This window comes from Haliaeetus leucocephalus, unplaced genomic scaffold (assembly GCF_000737465.1).
Source record: "Haliaeetus leucocephalus isolate CR32 unplaced genomic scaffold, Haliaeetus_leucocephalus-4.0 Scaffold428, whole genome shotgun sequence".
Classification (NCBI taxonomy): Eukaryota; Metazoa; Chordata; class Aves; order Accipitriformes; family Accipitridae; genus Haliaeetus; species Haliaeetus leucocephalus.
Genome location: NW_010972864.1, coordinates 7,463,696 through 7,481,022, shown reverse-complemented (window position 1 = coordinate 7,481,022; position 17,327 = coordinate 7,463,696). Strand labels below are relative to the sequence as shown.

Below are 17,327 nucleotides of genomic sequence, written 5' to 3'. Positions count from 1 at the left end.
GTGACTATTTTTCTCCCTTGCATAGGCTGGTGAAGCATCTGCTCCCATGTCATGTCTTAATGTCACTGCTGCACAATTCCCCTTTCTCTCTTGAGCTCAGGCTGGACCATTGCCTCTTTAGAAAGTTAATGTGAACACTGTCTTTACTAACTCTTTTCAGTCTGTCTCTGAGGCTTCCAAACTACTCTGGTGCTTGTTTCCCAAGGCTCAACATCAGCAGCACTTAGTTAGTACTTCTTAAATTTAAGTGCTGGAGCTTGTGGTAACCTGCCAGGGCTGATGCCCATTTCAGGCCTCCTTAGGTCAGCTGCTTCACTGGTTTTACTTTCTTCAGTGACTAGTAAGACTCATATTTTTCTCTGGTAAACAACATACATGGCAAGAAATCTATTTACTCCTCTTTCAACTGCTAATTAGAAAGGGGAAATGCTTCCAGGGAAAATGAATGAAAGTAACAGCCTTCACATATATATATGCTTTGTGTTGAGGGCTTCCTTATCCTTGGGAAATAGCCTCAAATGATTTCTCAGAGGATTTGGTCCACTGTTGCTCTGAGTGATCTCGATGATATGTCCCATTTTTAACCAAAAGATAGACATTTTCTTTCTTAGTATTATCAAACATTGTCCCTTTTATGTTTCTTATTTAATGACGGCTCACATGTATGTAATAGATTTTCAAATTACTCTCCTCCGCTCTGGGTAGCTGTTAAGACAAGAGCTTCAAAGTGTTTTCTGAAAAAGCTGCCTATGACCTTCTAATTTTTATGACAACTGTTTCTTACAAATACAAAATGAATAGAGATTGCTTAATCCTTCTCCATTTATTTTGTTACATTACCATAGCATTTCATCTTACTTGAAGCTGTTCTTCTACTACCTGCTTAGTGTCCTTCACTGTGTCATCTGGTATTCACTCACAACCACTGAGGTCCAGAGAAGTCTGTTTCATTCAATATCACTTAAAACATGCCTTCTTTGTTTAACATGAACATACAGCCTGACACAACTCCACTGATGGGAGTCTGGTAAAAATACGGTTTCCTACAAATGCTTTATGTTTAAAAGATTCATTTAAAAAACACTCCTGTTTTATCTCCACCACCAATACTCTCCTGTAAACCTTGAAAGAGAGGCCTGTGTCCCACTCTATCAAAAGCATAACTTTCAGCAAAACATATTAGAATCAATAGTATCCATCCCCTTTTCTCATCTATAAATACAATGGAAATCCAGTGAAATGGAAAAGAAAACAAACAAACACAAAAGACAAACAAAACCACCCCATGGAACCACTTCTAAACAGTTTTACAATGCTGTTATGATATAAGAAGATATTTAACTGCTTAGAAGCAACTGCATTTTGAACTTGGATATAAACTGGATAGAAAATGGTTATAAAGTTTATCTCCATTTTGAGAATCCTTCTGATTGCATTGTTGCTGTTGTGCACAGACAGTCTGCTCCTACTCAGACTTTGGGCACCTACTTAGTGCCTTCAATTATAAAACTGATCTCCTTGGGTTCCCTATACAATCAACAGAGATAGATAGGGCATCTAAGCTTATTCATGTTTGGAGTCAATGTTTGGCAAAATGTAATTTTTTGAACAAAGTCCTTCAGTCTAAGCTTTAATGTATCTTTTCTTTTTCTATGTGGACTATGATTTAGTAAATTGATGGAGAAATTATGATGCAAACAAAACATCCCTCTGTGCTGAAAGAGGTTTCAGTCCTGTTGCACCTGATTTGGAAATGTCAAAAATTAAGAAAAATGAGAGTCACTTTGTGATTGTGTGTCACTGAACTGACTTTTTATTAAAAGGTGAATATTTTGATTTTCTTGTACTAATAATTCATGATCACAGCATTCTCATCCAGATGTGCCTTTACTAATCTAATGTTTTATTATTCACATTTTTTAGAAGTGTGTCTTTTTTATTGCTGATCAATTTTCATTTTATCCCTTAATTAGTGACTTTTGCAAAATTGACTCTTATAATCTTAAACACAACTCAGAGGTTGGATGTTAATTTTGTGGAACTATGTGTGGTTACACGCATAAGTCTGGGAAAAAATTATCACCCATCAAAGGTAGAGGACTTTGCTGTCTCAAAAGCCATTTGATTTGCATTCCTGAAATAAAGAGTTCTCACCTAAACTGAGATTCATGGATGAGATTTCAGTGAGACCAGATTTCAATCCCATGTCTTCACATAGCTTAAGAAAGTGGTAGATGCAAAAATTAACTGCCATAAATCCTGATAAAAAGTCGGCATGAAGCTTCCAGGAAACAAACCATAGAAGTTCTTGAAAAATAGATAATGCCTCAGACCAAAACCATGGACGTCAGGTACATTGCTTAGTTGGCCTCATTAGTCTCATGCCTCTTCTCAGGGACTCTGAATTAAGGTGGTTTGTGGGAGGGCAGGGGAGGAAGTAACTTATTATTGCAGTTTTCCTGACTGAGAGACTCTTACTTTACCATTGCAGACCATCTGAGTTGAACCAAACTGAGGATAGTCTGGCATACACAGGTTTGAATCCTAACATAGGGATGCTAAGAAAAGATACCTTTCTCCTAATTTTTTAATCTCTTTTTTTTTGCCTCCACCAGCCTCAAGGGTCATGGACTCTTATGTCATGGACCATGGGTTCAATGCTTTTTCGGGCTGGATTTCAAGTTTGGCATGCAAATTGTGCTTATGTACAAGCATGAGTACATAAATAATTAGGATATATGGACTAAATTAGATATTTGTGTATATATTTTGATCTGTGAAAGGGCAATTAGAAACTGTGATTTATAAACCATATACTGAGTGGAAACTTGAATAAACTGGACAGCTATCATCTCACCTGGACAAATTTAGATGGCTGTGTGAAAATCACATTATTCAGTTCATCAAGACAAATGAGGGCATGACATTATTAGAAGTGTCATCTTCCGAAAAGGTTATAAAACACTTTTAGTCATTAAAAGGTCATGTGGCATTTTCCACTGAAGCAATACAGAAATCTGTTATTAAAACAAAATAATTCCAAATATTTTTTTTTTCTCTAGGCTTTTCACAAATATCCTTCCGTCTTAGTACCTATGCCGTCTGACTCCTAGCTTTAAGGAGTAGGCAGCAATTACATTTTGCACAGCTCTGAGCACAGTGTTGGTACCTAGTGTATAGTAAAGTATCTGAATGAGTGACCATAATCAACCACTGACAGGCCACTTTGGTTTTTGTCAGTTTGTTTACCAGAATCCTGTTTGCATACCAACATTCCACATGTCTACTTTTCTCCCCTCTGATCTATGCTGAAGAAGGAATTTTTAATTTAACTTCATAGAAAAACAACAAACAACATCATTTATTCTAGGGCAAAATATGCTTTAGAATCCTTTTAGGGTGGGAGATGGCTTCACAATGGGAAGTTATTTAAATTAGCTACTGTTCTCACTTCCATTTATAACACCTGCAGTATTTGAAATTGGCATGTTGGCTCTTTGGTGATGTATTTTCATAAAAACTGGTCATCCTTGAAGCATTTGTAAGTACTTATGCTCAGAAACCCATGTAAGGAGTTACAAGGACTCATTGAACAAAATACCCACTTCCACACTGCATTAATTGTAAAAGGAAAAGGATAAGGCCTATATATAAAAAGACAAGAGTAATGACACATTATACTACTAAAAATAAATATACATCAACACACTATACTGAATAGCATATCCCAGGGACTGCTATTCTAATTTTTACCTGTCATTTTACCTGTTGATCCTCTTCCTACTATGGAATAGCATTTAGACCCAGCAAGTGAAACTCTTGAGTCCTAGATCCACCAATAAGAAAAAATCCCATTATAAAAGACTTCTAGCAATGTTCAGTGCCTTTGCAACCTCAGTGATTTTCATTTTTAGTGAATTTTCCTAAATATGATAACTCTATGAGAAGGAAGGGCATACTTGTCCATGGTAAATATAAGGGCAAATTATACATTCAAGAATGAATGTATCTTTAAGCCACAGAAAATTTAAAGTTTAAAACCTGCTTTAATGTATAATTGCACCAAGACAATTTGTCTTTCTTGAAATATGCTTCTTCATAGGGCATTACTCATCTTTGAGTAAGCTAGAAGTGAGGGCTTTATTATTGTTACTTTTACAACTATGACCAGAATCATTATTTTAGTGGAAAGAAAATTCAACCCTGAGCAAAGCACAAGACAAAGCTTTGATAACTGAGGCTTACTGTGTTGTAAGACACAGGCTATTACCAGCAGATGAGAAAACTAGAGAACATCCTGGGCCAGCAGAGCTGATGTTAGTTACTTTGACACCGATACCAGTTTTTCTAAATTATGATCCTATGACTTAAGATCATTATTACTTCTGCAGGTAGCACTGCAGATTTTACTACGGTGTTCAGTGCATGTTTTAGCAGAGTCATGCATAATATTGGGAACATCTCTGGACTTGCTGATTCTACTCTCTTTACTGAGGGATCATTTAATTTGTTGATGGATCCCTCAGCCACAGAGGAATCTGAGGTAGATATGAAAGAATGACATAAAGTATGCACAGGCCTGCTTAATCGATCATTAAAAACTAAAGCAACATACCTTTGGTAGAAGAACAGCCCAAACTGAGTTCAGATTCATGATTCTGAATCCAGTGGGTCTGTGAGGACATCTTCCATAACACGCACCAGGAAACTTCACCCAGTAAATGAAGACAATTTTTTTAATATACCACCTGACGAGTAAAACAGAAGACATATTTTGTGTATTTTCAACTGGCGTAGTAGCAGCTGTTACCAAAACTGTGTCATTAACTATGGTGTCTAAAAGATAAACCACATGGAAAATTGTACAATGTAGAGTTTTATTTCAGTCTGAAGCTCAGCTCTAATTAAATAATATTTTAATGCTTGTGTAAGCATTATAATGAATATAAAATTACTATTTTTAATATTATTACTGTTAGATTTTAACAATAAAAGCAATTTTAAAATATACAATGTACAACCATTCCTAAATGTAAGTTTATATGTACACACAAAAACATGCACAAAAGTGCATGTTTTTACAAAAATGAAGCAATCTGCTAGGAAACAGAGAACTGTTTTTTAAGAATTCAGTATGTTCAGAAACAATTTTCCCTGCAGAAATGCAAGCACCATTACACAACGTCCTTGATTATAAACTTATTCTAGTACAGGCCCCACTAATTAGGCAAAGGCATCATTAGTGGTGCTCTGGTGGTTTGATACAAGACTGAAGACAGGGAACTAGGAAATGAAATTGCTTTGTGAAATACATGCGGCATTACCCATTTTATATGAAAGAAAAGAAAAGATGCTAATACAGTTTTAAGATTACCCAGCCAAAAAGTTAGGGTATGCAAGTAAGAGTTTCTATGGAAATGCTAAACACTGTGTTGCATACAATAATATAGTAATGCTAATTTTGGGGGAGGGGGCTGTAGTTCAATAAATATATAATATGCTGTTTCATGAGCATTATTTAGTATATATGTGTATAAAATTTCTAAATCAGTTCCAGAAATATTAGGTTTTGCATTTGGTAGGATATAACATTGTTGCTTTACCATTATGTTAATATATGTCTTGCAATACCATTTACCTGTTATTGAAAGAAAAAGCTTGTACCTATTGATGTTAGGTTTTAATTCTGACTTTAAGGCCCCATATGTTACAAATCACTGATGTTAAGTATTCCTATTCCTCTCCAGCCAAAGTCTTGACTGGCGAAAGTAGAATAGTCATAATGTGGAAAAAATCAATTTGATAACAAATGGTCACTTCAGAATTTTCAGGAAACTGCAGAAGGAAGAAGTAATCTAAAGTCACGGTGTTTATATTCCACCTTCTCTGCTCCTGTCTCTCCCCTCTCAAATATTTCTGGCTTTCCATATCTTTAAATACTGACTGTACATGTTGCAATCTGTTGATTTTTTAATGCACAACTCATGAAACAGCCCCACACAGCCCCACAAGTTGAGAACTCTGTGTCCTCATTTCATGCTGTGTCAGAAAGCAGGGCTAATTAGACAATGCTAAAGGAAATCTTAGTAAGTCTCAGAAGAACATTCTCAAAAGAGAGATTTTGCTTATGCTTTTACTGCTCAAATTGTGCCTACTCTTTGCAATGACCCAAAAACTGCACTGTTCAATAAACACTGAAAGTACAAAGAATTCTTTCTCTCCTTCTCTCCCATGTGCCTTTATGCACATTACTGTAGGAGGCTCGTAAAAGTGAAGCATCAGAGATGAGGGCCTTTATTTAGCTGAGGCATAATAATTTTATACAAGTGTAATGCACATAATGTGTTGACTTGCAAATGGAATAATCTAAGATCTTCAAATGCACACTTTCAATAAAACAGTATTTTAAGGACACTTTTTAAAACTAATGCATTCAGACAATGTATGCCCTCTCTATTACCTATTCATGAATCTGCTTCTCCTTCATACACTTGAAATAAATGTTGAATTGACTTGTCAACTAATTATAGAACAGTGCTAAGCAAGCCTCAGCACAGTAACTTCAACTCTAGTGTCCTGGGTGACTTACATAATACTAAAGGCACTTGGATTTCTTGGAAATAAGGAGCTACGTGAGCTGAACTCCTCATCCTGTATTTGTAGCACAGTATTGCAGCAGCCAAATATAAGCAGTGGTCTTTCTAGGTCACTTCTCCACATGAGTGAAACGGAAGTGAGGTTTATTAACTGAAATTTACTTTCAGCTGAACAGTCTTTTCAATCCTGAAAAGATACCATAAAAATATCCTTTATTTGTTCATGCTGAAAGTGCATCCCTTTCATCAAGTAAATGGATACCAAAGTATCCTGAAATCCTACTAAAAATATGTCCTTGCATGTATTCTGCCATAAACTGCATAGTCATTCTTCATGTAAATGATGTAAATAAAAAGTAACTTCAGTTAATGAATTTGCATTATTTTAAACCAAATGCATATCAAAATCATAATATATGTAGCTAGGTTTCAGAGAGAAATTCTCAGGAGCTAAAAAAACATCACCACCACTCCCTTGGCATCCATTTGCTCAAGAATTTTCAGCTCATTAGAGATTTCAGTCCCTAAAGTGTTTGTCAGGTAAAAAAAAAAAAAAAAAAAGCCTGACTTTTACTGTAAAATGGTGGACAACCTCCACTAGTTCTGTGACAAGAAATTTGTCATGTTAGGTCTGGACCCCAGATGAGCCTGCAGCTTTTCTTTCTGATAATCTGCAAGCAGCCAGTGAGAGTTTGAGTTATCCATCCTCCTTACCTCCTCTCGGCCTGCCCGTTTGATGTCTCTGGTCTAAGTAGAGACATAATTGCTAGTGCTATTTATTGAAAGGAAGGGAGAATCAAACCCCCATATGCAATTTACTACAGCAGTTAGTGTTGCTTTCTCAGAGATTAGTAAAATGCTTGCTCTCTCTGACATTGCAGGTTGATGTTAAAGTCAGCTTATTCCTCATACTACATCTCCTTGTAACAGTCATCATTATGGTCAGTCAAAATGTTTTGACATATATTTTTTCTGTTCTTTCACTAATATACTACAGATTTGTAAAAAAATATGTTTGCCGCCAAATTCACAATATTTTGAATTAAATACACATTTGGGGTAGGTCTCAAGGAGTTTTTGCTTGGCTGCAGCCCATCACCATGTTCCCCATAAAGACTCAATCCACTTTTATGTAACATGTGCATAAAACTGGGGCGGGGGGGGGGGGGAATATAACAGAAGCAGTTTCTGAGAAGACTAGCCCATAAAAGAGGTTTTAAACAAAACTCCCATTAGCCCTCACAGGAACATATCCTGTCAACATATTTCAGGGATGTTATTTTTCAGCCAAAAAGTCAAGGTTTTATTGAGGTAAAAGATTGTGCTGCAATCCTACCCCCTGTTTTACAGCAAGGCTGTGGAGTCTTTCAATTCATTTTCCTTACTCGAGGGTTGGCCCAATATAAATGATATCAGTGCCTGGTCTTTCTGAGCTTCTAATATGGTCTAGATTATTTCCTGGCCACAGCAAAATTCTTTTGGTTTTGTTTTTTTTTTAACCAGAGATGGAAAAAATTATGTCCTGGAGATAGGCTGACCCATTCTAGGAATAAAGGGGCTACTGTTTGCCCCGTCTGCCCTTTCTATCTAATTTCTGTATTATTCCTGTGTAGGTGCTAAAAGGGTATTTGTTGTTGCTTGTTTGTTTGTTTTTAAATTACTTCAGAGAGAAACTGGGGGAGAGGAGAGTAAATGAGCTTTGACATAAACTTAACCTCTGTCTCTTTGAGCCATAGCAATCCCTACATGTACTTATAATTAGGATTTTAGGTAGGTGTGAATGACTATCACAACTGTTCTCTTTGTGACTTTTTTGATTTTTTACTTCAAATCCACCATCAATGAATTTACATTTGTTTATTATGAAAAGCACTTTTGATCTCAGCGGATTTCAGCATTAAATGACATTGAAGAAGAATTGCCTTCAGTTTAAATAAATCTCAAATTACTTTCCTGTTTGGAGGCTGAACTAAATGCTGTAAGCGTGAGCAAGTTAAACATACGAAGGATATAGTATTTGACTGATACTGTACAGAAAGAGGCCTGTTCTCAGTTGAGGAATGTTTTGGCCAATAAATCATAGTTCTTACTCTTGGCAGGTCTTCCTTTAAAATATATAATAAATGCTGTGGATGCTTTAATGTCCAAAAAGAAGTGAAAGGACATCCATTTTCAGAATTAGTCATAAAGACCTCATACAATATTATAATGCCTAGCAGTTGATGCCTTTCAAGATTAATGCCCAATACTATGTTGTAAAAATGCAGAATAAAAATCAGTCCTTACATGAGAGAGTTACAGTCTATGCGCATTTGTCTCAGAAGGTCTGAGCTGACCCGCTTAGTCACTGGAGCTCTGTTTTAATGGTGTGTAGGTGTTTAAAAAGCGTTTACACCACAAAGCTGCCCCCTCCAGATAACACTCCTGTTAGATTCACAGTATGGTGACAGATAAACAAACAACTCCTCCACTAAATACATTAAGCAATAATGGCATAAGATTAATGTAGGACAATAATTATGACAACCAGGAAAATGAGTAGTGAAAGTAACAATCTGTTTGCTTAATGCATTTCAGCATGTCATTCTTTTGCAATGAAATTAGAAAGAAATACGAAGCAACTAATGCTTCACCTAGAAAAATATGTTTCTGGAAAGCACAGAATGAGAACAAGGAGGGTGTTTTCGTGGTGTGTTTTGGGTTTTGTCCCCAAATTGATTGTGTATTTTGCAGGCAGGCATTTTATTGGACAGAATGTGAGGGGATTACTACTTACAAAGCGCATTTACCTTGTCTTTTACATTTAAGACTTCACTCATCTGCTACTGCCATGGAGAAATTGTCTAGCCACTAACATATCCTGTCAGTGTGATTCAATAGTAATTCTAGATTTCACCTGAACTTAAACGGACGGTGGATCTGAGCCGGAGTCATGACAGCATTAAATTAACCTAGTTAAAATATGGGAAAATACCTATCCAAAGGAACTTATTTCATTGTGTATTTTACAGCTAGTACTATCCTTTCACTTCTGCACTATTATGAGACAGTGAAACTTGCAATTTAGAGGTTCTTAGAAAAAGATATTATATCTAAAACAGGTTTACTGTAAGAACCTATTATAGGTTCCAAAATTTTATTCAAAATTTAAAGTGTTTTTTCTGAGATGAAGAAGCTATCTATTGTCCTGGTTTCAGCTGGGATAGAGTTAACTGTCTTCCCAGTAGCTGGTACAGTGCTATGTTTTGAGTTCAGTATGTGAAGAATGTTGATAACACTGATGTTTTCAGTTGTTGCTCAGTAGTGTTTAGACTAGAGTCAAGGATTTTTCAGCTTCTCATGCCCAGCCAGGGCACCTGACCCAAACTGGCCAACAGGGTATTCCATACCATGTGACGTCCCATCTAGTTTAGGAACTGGGAAGTGGGGGCGGGGCATTGCCGCTGGGGGACTAGCTGGGTGTTGGTCGGCGGGTGGTGAGCAATTGCCCTGCGCATCATTTGTGCATTCCAATCCTTTTATTACTACTGTTGTCATTTTATTAGTGTTATCATTATTATTATTAGTTTCTTCTTTTCTGTTCTATTAAACCGTTCTTATCTCAACCCAGGAGTTTTACTTCTTTTCCTGATTTTCTCCCCCATCCCACTGGATGGGGGGGGAGTGAGTGAGCGGCTGCGTGGTGCTTAGTTGCTGGCTGGGGTTAAACCACAACATCTATATATAATGTGACAATGGAATTAAACACAAATAATTGTACAATACATGTCATCAGAGAGGACTGAAAATTATTTTAAAATGAAATTTTTTAAAAAATGTGAATATGTATGTTATTTTGTACAAGTAGTTAGTTGCAATGCGTAGAACTCTTTCAACATGTTATGATTTGAGATATTAAGGAATCTATTCATTACATTCCATTTTCAAATGAATCAAGTTAAAGCATGTGGTTTAGGGACCAGAATTTCAAACTGGTCAATATTTTTATGCCATCCTGAAACTGCACTATCACCTTTTTTCTTCTCCTTTGGCTTACTTGGCAATAGTTTGTATGTCCTCACCCAATCAGGAATAAGTAAACTACAGAGTGGGAAACATATTCTAAGAGCCTGGCTTTTAGCTTTGACTCACAGAAGCAAAAAGCGTATCTCCAGCTGCTTTCACCTATTGATCCACTCCTATTGTGATGAAATACTTCTTGAAGTTGGTGTAGCTGGAGATTAAACAAAATGATACAACCTCTTCAGAAATCACTGTCAAGATCCTTGAAGAGGAGTTGGAATAGGCACGTTAAAACTTTTTGCTTGTTATTTGAGTCATGCATTCCTGACTAACCCCTGAACTGCTGTTCACAGAGAAATTCAAGCTGGCAGCGATGGGGAAGATCTTTAAAGGTCAATGTGATCAACCATTGAAAATTTTACTAGAGTGTTTTACAGGTTTTCCATTACTGACTACATCAAAGTCAGGATGAGATGGTTTTTCACTTGTTGCAAAAAGAGCAACAGAAAAAAAAACCAAACCCAAATCAAAAAAAAACCAAACCCAAATCAAAAAAAAACCAAAACCAAACCAAAACCTGAGTAATGTCTTTTTTAAAAGTTATTCCCAGTACTGATGCATTTCTCCTGGACATCCTGGCCTCAGCCTGTGCAGCAGATGATCCCAGTAGGGTGACTGATGTCCAGCCAGTTCCTGTCAGTCCTCTTCTGTTATGGTAGAGGTTGTACCTCAGTGCACCTCACAAACTCACAATACATTTTTATCTTGCACCCAAAACTTCTACCTCAACTAAACAAGTAAAGTGAGATTATGGTTTCTGCTTTACAGGTACAAGTGAGAATTAATTTTACTGAAGCCAAAGATGGCAAAGTTTTAAGGACATGTAGTAGCTGACACAGCTAAGAAAAGCAACAACTTTTTGAGTGTACAAGCCCCCTTTTTTTTCCTGTTATAAGCTGATCTAATATAAATATCGTATCTCTGTTTAGATCATGTCCTGTCATCATGACTACAAACACCTTTATAACTCTGTTTTTGAGAAAAAGTCAATAGAGTGTCTCTGAATGTACCATTGAGTATTGTAACTGGGAGCTGAATCTTCTCTTTTGGCCTAGGGTTGGGAAACAGTGATTTCTTTCTCCACAGTTTCTGAGAGAGATAGAAGTGGAAAAAAGGAAAAAAGATGCTTTTCCCCTGACTTCCTCCCAATATACTGATCTGATTCTCTTCCCAATTAGTGATAGCCTCTTTCTATTACAAACACCTATCTTCCAGTGATTATGTACAGTATATTTCACATCTGCTACTGCCCGAACAGCTTAAAATGGCATATGACAGAGTGCACAACAAGAGAAATCTGACAGAATCCCTCCATCGCTGAAGAGTCAGACAGGACACCGAACATGGTTATGGTCAAAATTTTCACAGTCACCAGCTGCAAGTGCAATAACCTGAGAAATGTTTTGCAAACAACGTTATTCCTGGTAGAAATGGCTGAATAAACCCTGCTTGGGTTTCCTTTGCAGAAGAGTTGAGAATTGACAAGAAGAGAGAGTCTGCTTTCAAGAAGAAATAACGCACGATTAGTTAAGATCATGGAAAAAAGAGGGATTTGCACATTTTTTAAAATATCAGAATGTTGTAATACCACAAACAGAAATGAGCCTTCCAGAGAAGTTACAAAGGAATGCTAAAGCACATTGTTTATGGGAGTCTTAATCACTGCACATATTAGAAAAAAAATACTTATTCCTAACAACTCAAATTGAGTTTGATTTGCTGTTTGATTTGCTGATCATTCTTATATTGAAAACCTGTTTCTTAAATGGGTTCTTTTATCATTTTTACTTCTGCAGAAAAGGCTAGTATACCAAAAAAAAATCCCATTTCATAGCAATGGCTATAGTCTTTACAGGTAATGGCTACTACTGTCTATCCACAATATGTTGTATTGCTTACCTCACCTATGGGCAAGAAAATCCTTGGAAAGAAATGCAACTTTATGGTATTTCTTCCAAACCATGAAAAACAGGAAATAAATTTCTTCACGGTAATGAATTTCTCTCTCTAAATGTGCTCAACAGCAAGATTTCACCCTTCTTGAACCAAAACAAATGACGTAAGTTTTATCTTTTATTTTAATTCCTAAAACGGGGTATTACTAGGACCAGTAGATTTTGACTCAGGTTTTCTTTTTAGGAAAGAAATAGAAGACCATTACTGAACATCACCGCTATATGTGCATTTGAGAAAAAAAAGTCTTTTTCAAGTCCATCTCTCCATTCCTAGATTGGCGATGATAGCTGGATCTAACTCAGTACTTACATGCTGGTACAAGTCCTGTTTCTGATACTTATTTTTTCCAGATGGATAACAGTATACATTTAACTTCATCAAAATAGATCCCTACCAATAGTCCTTTTAAGAGGAAAACACAGGTTTTTCCTACTACAGTCAATCTTTGATCAAACATCTGTACCTGTCTTACCCAGCTAGGTATTAAAATCATATTATTTTCCTGTTTTTCTTATTCTAAGCTGCATTTAAGCCATACAATATAGTTTCCCCCATCATATTTCTCTCAGCTTCTCTTTAAATAATTTAAATTTTCACTTTTCCCCCCACAAAGTCACATTATATTGACATTTAATTCAAGAAAATTGATGTTTCCTTATTACCATGATGTAACAAAATGCAGCCCTTTGACAGCAAGCATTTTAATGTCCCATTTACCCATATCCTCTCAGGAGTTTGTCATAGCAACACCGGATGTTATTTAATAGAGTTGACTCATTGCAGGGTAACTATACTTTGAAGAACTGGCACAAATAACTATGAGTTGGTGGTGCTGCTGCTCCGATGCTGAGCTGATCACAGTAAGAGATGATGGGGATGGTGTTGAGGGCACCTCTCCAGAACAGTTTTCCATCACCCTGATGCCATTACAAAAACAACTAGTTGACAGGGGCTAAGCAGATGAATGCAAACAATACACAGTCCCCCTCCTCTTGTTCTTCCAGCCTTTCCCCCTTAAAAAAAAAAAAAAAAAAAAGTGCCTTTGGTGTGGGGTTTTTTGTGGGTCTTAACAGCTTATCAGCTCTTTCAGCATGTTCTGCACCCCACTTTGACTATATAGGGACAGAAGCAGCTTAAGCTTAGCTAGCAATATGGAAGCTTGTCACTGTACTTTTCCACAGTGTTTCTGAATCCTGCATTTCTCACATACAATACAGGCTACAGCATTTCTTTCTTCTATGGCTTCAAGCATCTTCAAAAAGAGATACAATCACCTTCTTGCAACTAGCAAGTCTTTCTTTTTCCCTTCTTTTACAATATCATGTTATAGAAAAAGGTGTTAAGGTCTTTTTCCTAGCTTACATGCTACCATTCCTTTTTCACCTCCCATCAGACTTTAAGTGACTAAAGGAAGAATGTGACACACAACACAGTGGGTGTTTTAAATTTCACTAATACTTCACATGAACAAACACACACACATCCCCCCCAAAAAACCCAAAACCACCCACCAACAACACTGAACACCAGTTCAGTTTATTAGAGGCCAAAAATAAGTCAGACCAAATACTGATTAAATCTTTATTAATAAAAAAAGTTTAGTATAAAAAAATAGTTCATTCTGTACACTTAGAGAAAGGACAAAGATGAAACTACACAATAGCAGTAAAGAAAGATGCACAACAAGTCAATTTAAAGATGCCTAAAACTATGTTTTCAGAATTGTATTCTTTTCTGTTGTCACGTGCCATGCACTTACTGTTTCCACCAAAACTGTAAGCTTCCTGAAGCGGTCACTTGATACATGCTGGAGTTATGCATAACTAACAACCATTAATGTAGCCAACGCTTTTCATCATAGATTAATGTTTGCCATTGTTAGCTCCTCCGGTAATGGACAAAGGCCAGGTAGCTTTACTGATAGTACATCAAAAAGTTGCATAGGTAATTTACAGAAATGATATAATCCAGCCAAACACTTGTTATTTTCTATGACCTCTGATGCATTTCAGTCATACCCAGTAGAATAAACGATCTGGTGTACTGCTTTGCAATGCTGAAGACCAAATGAAGCTATGTTACAGCATTATTCAAGAGCATGAATTATGGCAAAGGTAGACTTGGTTAATAACATTAATGCGATTACTTTGAGTTGAACACTTTGCCAGGTCTAGCACATAACTAGGCTGACAGACAGCAGTGAATATTGATACGATTAGTCACTTGAGAACAAGTAGCTCTTAAAGCTACAGCAAAGCAGGTGAGAGTAATCTGAAACAGAGCTAGGAGTATCAACTCTGATTAAGGTTGCTCTTCTGCTTGGAAGTTGTCAGTGTCCATTAGGATTACTGGTTTCTTGTCTATCTCTCCTATTCTGTCCTCAAATATCAACATATGTAGATATGAATGGACGTTGTACCTGGGTATTTAAGGTTCGGATCTATGCACCCTGCTTGAACAAAGAGACCAAACTAATTACTGTTTCTTTGTGTAATCGGGCTTTCTAAAAGCAAAGCTATTAACAAGCATTCTTGTAAACTTAATCCCTGTAACTGGTACACAAATACTTGATAGAAAACATGTACCATATAGCAGTCCTGCTCTGGACTATATATCCAAATCTTGTTTACATCAGTGTGACTGCCTATAGAGCTGATAAGAGTATCACCTACTGCAAAGTCATTCAGTACATAAGCTTCTCCTAAACCTACAATATCTTACTTTTACTGTCATTTTTCTCTAACTGTCCACGTAAGTCATCAGGATATTTAATCCTGGTAACTTCCATTAGAGAGACATCTCAAATTATAGCAAGTCTGTAATGAACAAGGTAGGCCATGGACATGTTCATTAAGCAATATCATTTAAGCTACTGACAAATATTTTGAAAACACACTTTTCCACTCTCCTAAAGGTTTTGTTTTCTTCTTGCAGCTGAACCCAGACATTAGGAAGATCCCAAGCCTCTTGGAAAAACAAGTCTGTCTGTAGTATCCCAGTTAGTAAAGCCAGCATGCTGTCCTATTCAACGGTTGGTACTGCAGAAATGTATATAAAAAAGATTATGAGTAGAATTATCATCATATTCTCCTCAGAGATATTTATCTGCCTAAGTATTTTTGAATGCACTCATATCAGTTTTTTAACATAAAGTAAAATGGGTAAACTGCATAAATGGGTGTACAAGTGCTACAGGTAGAGGATTAAATAAATATCACTATAAATGTAGAACAGTAATAGTCACTAGCACCTGCTTAATGTGAAGTAGCATATGAGTTCATTTATTAAAATGAAAACATGGGAAGCTTCTATAGCTGTATACTTCCAGTATCTTTTATTTAAGTCATCAAAATAGCATTGCACCCACCAGATTGTTTTAGCTGATGACAACCTGCTCAGTAACACTTTTACCAAAAGGAAAATGGAATGTAAAAACAGGACTCACCTGCTTGCTGATAGCGTTTTTCTGCCAACAGTTGGTGGAGATGGTTCACTATGGAAAAAGCTTTTTATCCACCAACATTTGTCAATTAACTCAGGTAACCCTGCCAAATGAGAAAAAGCCCACACCATTAGACACTGGCTGAATTACAAACAGGCAAAACTAGAAGACTGTTTGAAAGAAGGGAACAATACCATGAAATGTTTTGTCCTGGTCTGTAATGTTCACAACATCCGAACAGCAGGAGGAGCTGGAAGAAACACTCGATTCTGAGTTCTGTCTTGCTGTTCATGGGAAACAGAGACACATGTAATGAAAAAAATGCATTGAGAGAGTACACTATTCCTATACCAAGAATTTTCAGACCTGCTGCTATCTTGGAGGAAACAATCTAAAAGATAAGTTTACTTAGCTACAAAGTATAACTTCTATATCATATACACCATTCTACTACAGTAGTTTATGTAAAAGCTTTTATATAAAAGTTGATCTCTCTGTCTATCTACTCTTCACTTAAAAGCATAGAGATCTCTCTACATAGCTTTCACTGAACTCAGTGACAAATCTTATGATCACGTACACACTGCTATCAAAACAAAGGAGTCTATTCTTGAACATTCAAATCCAAAACCACCTAATAGCTATACTTCCCACTGTGATGCAACTAAATGCTATACTTGCACTACAGCATCCATCCTGTACAGAGGGATCCTCATACACCAGATGTGCTCTCAAACCAGTGACTATTTAGTGACATATTCAGAAACAAAAACCTGAGTTGATTTTGTGTTCTCCCTAAGCCTACAAAGTAAATGCAAAGTAGAGCTAGAAGCCAGGACTTGCTGGGCTAACGGTTTTTCTATGTCATGCTTTATAATTAAAAAAAAAAAAAAAAGATATTACATATCCCTAATGAATAATTCTAAATAGGAGGAAAAAAAGGTAGATGAATAACCAGAAGCAGACGCTCATTAAAACTGAAGTTCCTTGATGTAACGAAAAACTCTCCAAGCAACTAAAAACTACCAGGCAAAGACACCCTTTTGCCTCCAGCTCATCCAGACATCACCAGAAACACTTTCTGACTTCTCCTGAGGGGCAGCAATCCGGCCACCTCCTCGGGAGAGGCTCGGGGGGCTCAGCCTCCCTCCTCCAGAGGAGCCGCCCCGGCTGGGGGGGCAGCTCCCGGCCCCCCCGAGCACTTACTTCTGTAGTACTGGTTCTTGGCCAGGAGGCAGCCGGCGGAGGGTACCGAGGGCATGGCAGGGGGC

At 36.9% G+C, this 17,327-nt stretch overlaps 1 protein-coding gene across 1 annotated transcript; it reads right to left on the bottom strand.

Annotated features, from left to right (window-relative positions):
* Nucleotides 1-14,256: 14,256 nt before the first annotated feature.
* LOC104836048 (chromosome unknown open reading frame, human C8orf22) lies at nt 14,257-17,317 on the bottom strand. Its single transcript, XM_010574390.1, has 4 exons — nt 17,263-17,317; nt 16,251-16,340; nt 16,060-16,159; nt 14,257-15,652 (listed from the first exon to the last, which is right to left on the bottom strand). The coding sequence occupies exons 1-4, from the start codon at nt 17,315-17,317 to the stop codon at nt 15,640-15,642; spliced, it is 258 nt and encodes an 85-aa protein (XP_010572692.1). The 3' UTR covers nt 14,257-15,639.
* Nucleotides 17,318-17,327: the final 10 nt, after the last annotated feature.

Coding starts and splice junctions, on each gene's coding strand:
- LOC104836048 (XM_010574390.1), bottom strand. CDS start 17,317: ATGCCCTCGGTACCCTCCGCCGGCTGCCTCCTGGCCAAGAACCAGTAC. Junction 16,341..17,262: donor CAAGAACCAGTACTACAGAA/GTAAGTGCTCGG, acceptor TCCCATGAACAG/CAAGACAGAACTCAGAATCG. Junction 16,160..16,250: donor CCAGGACAAAACATTTCATG/GTATTGTTCCCT, acceptor CTCATTTGGCAG/GGTTACCTGAGTTAATTGAC.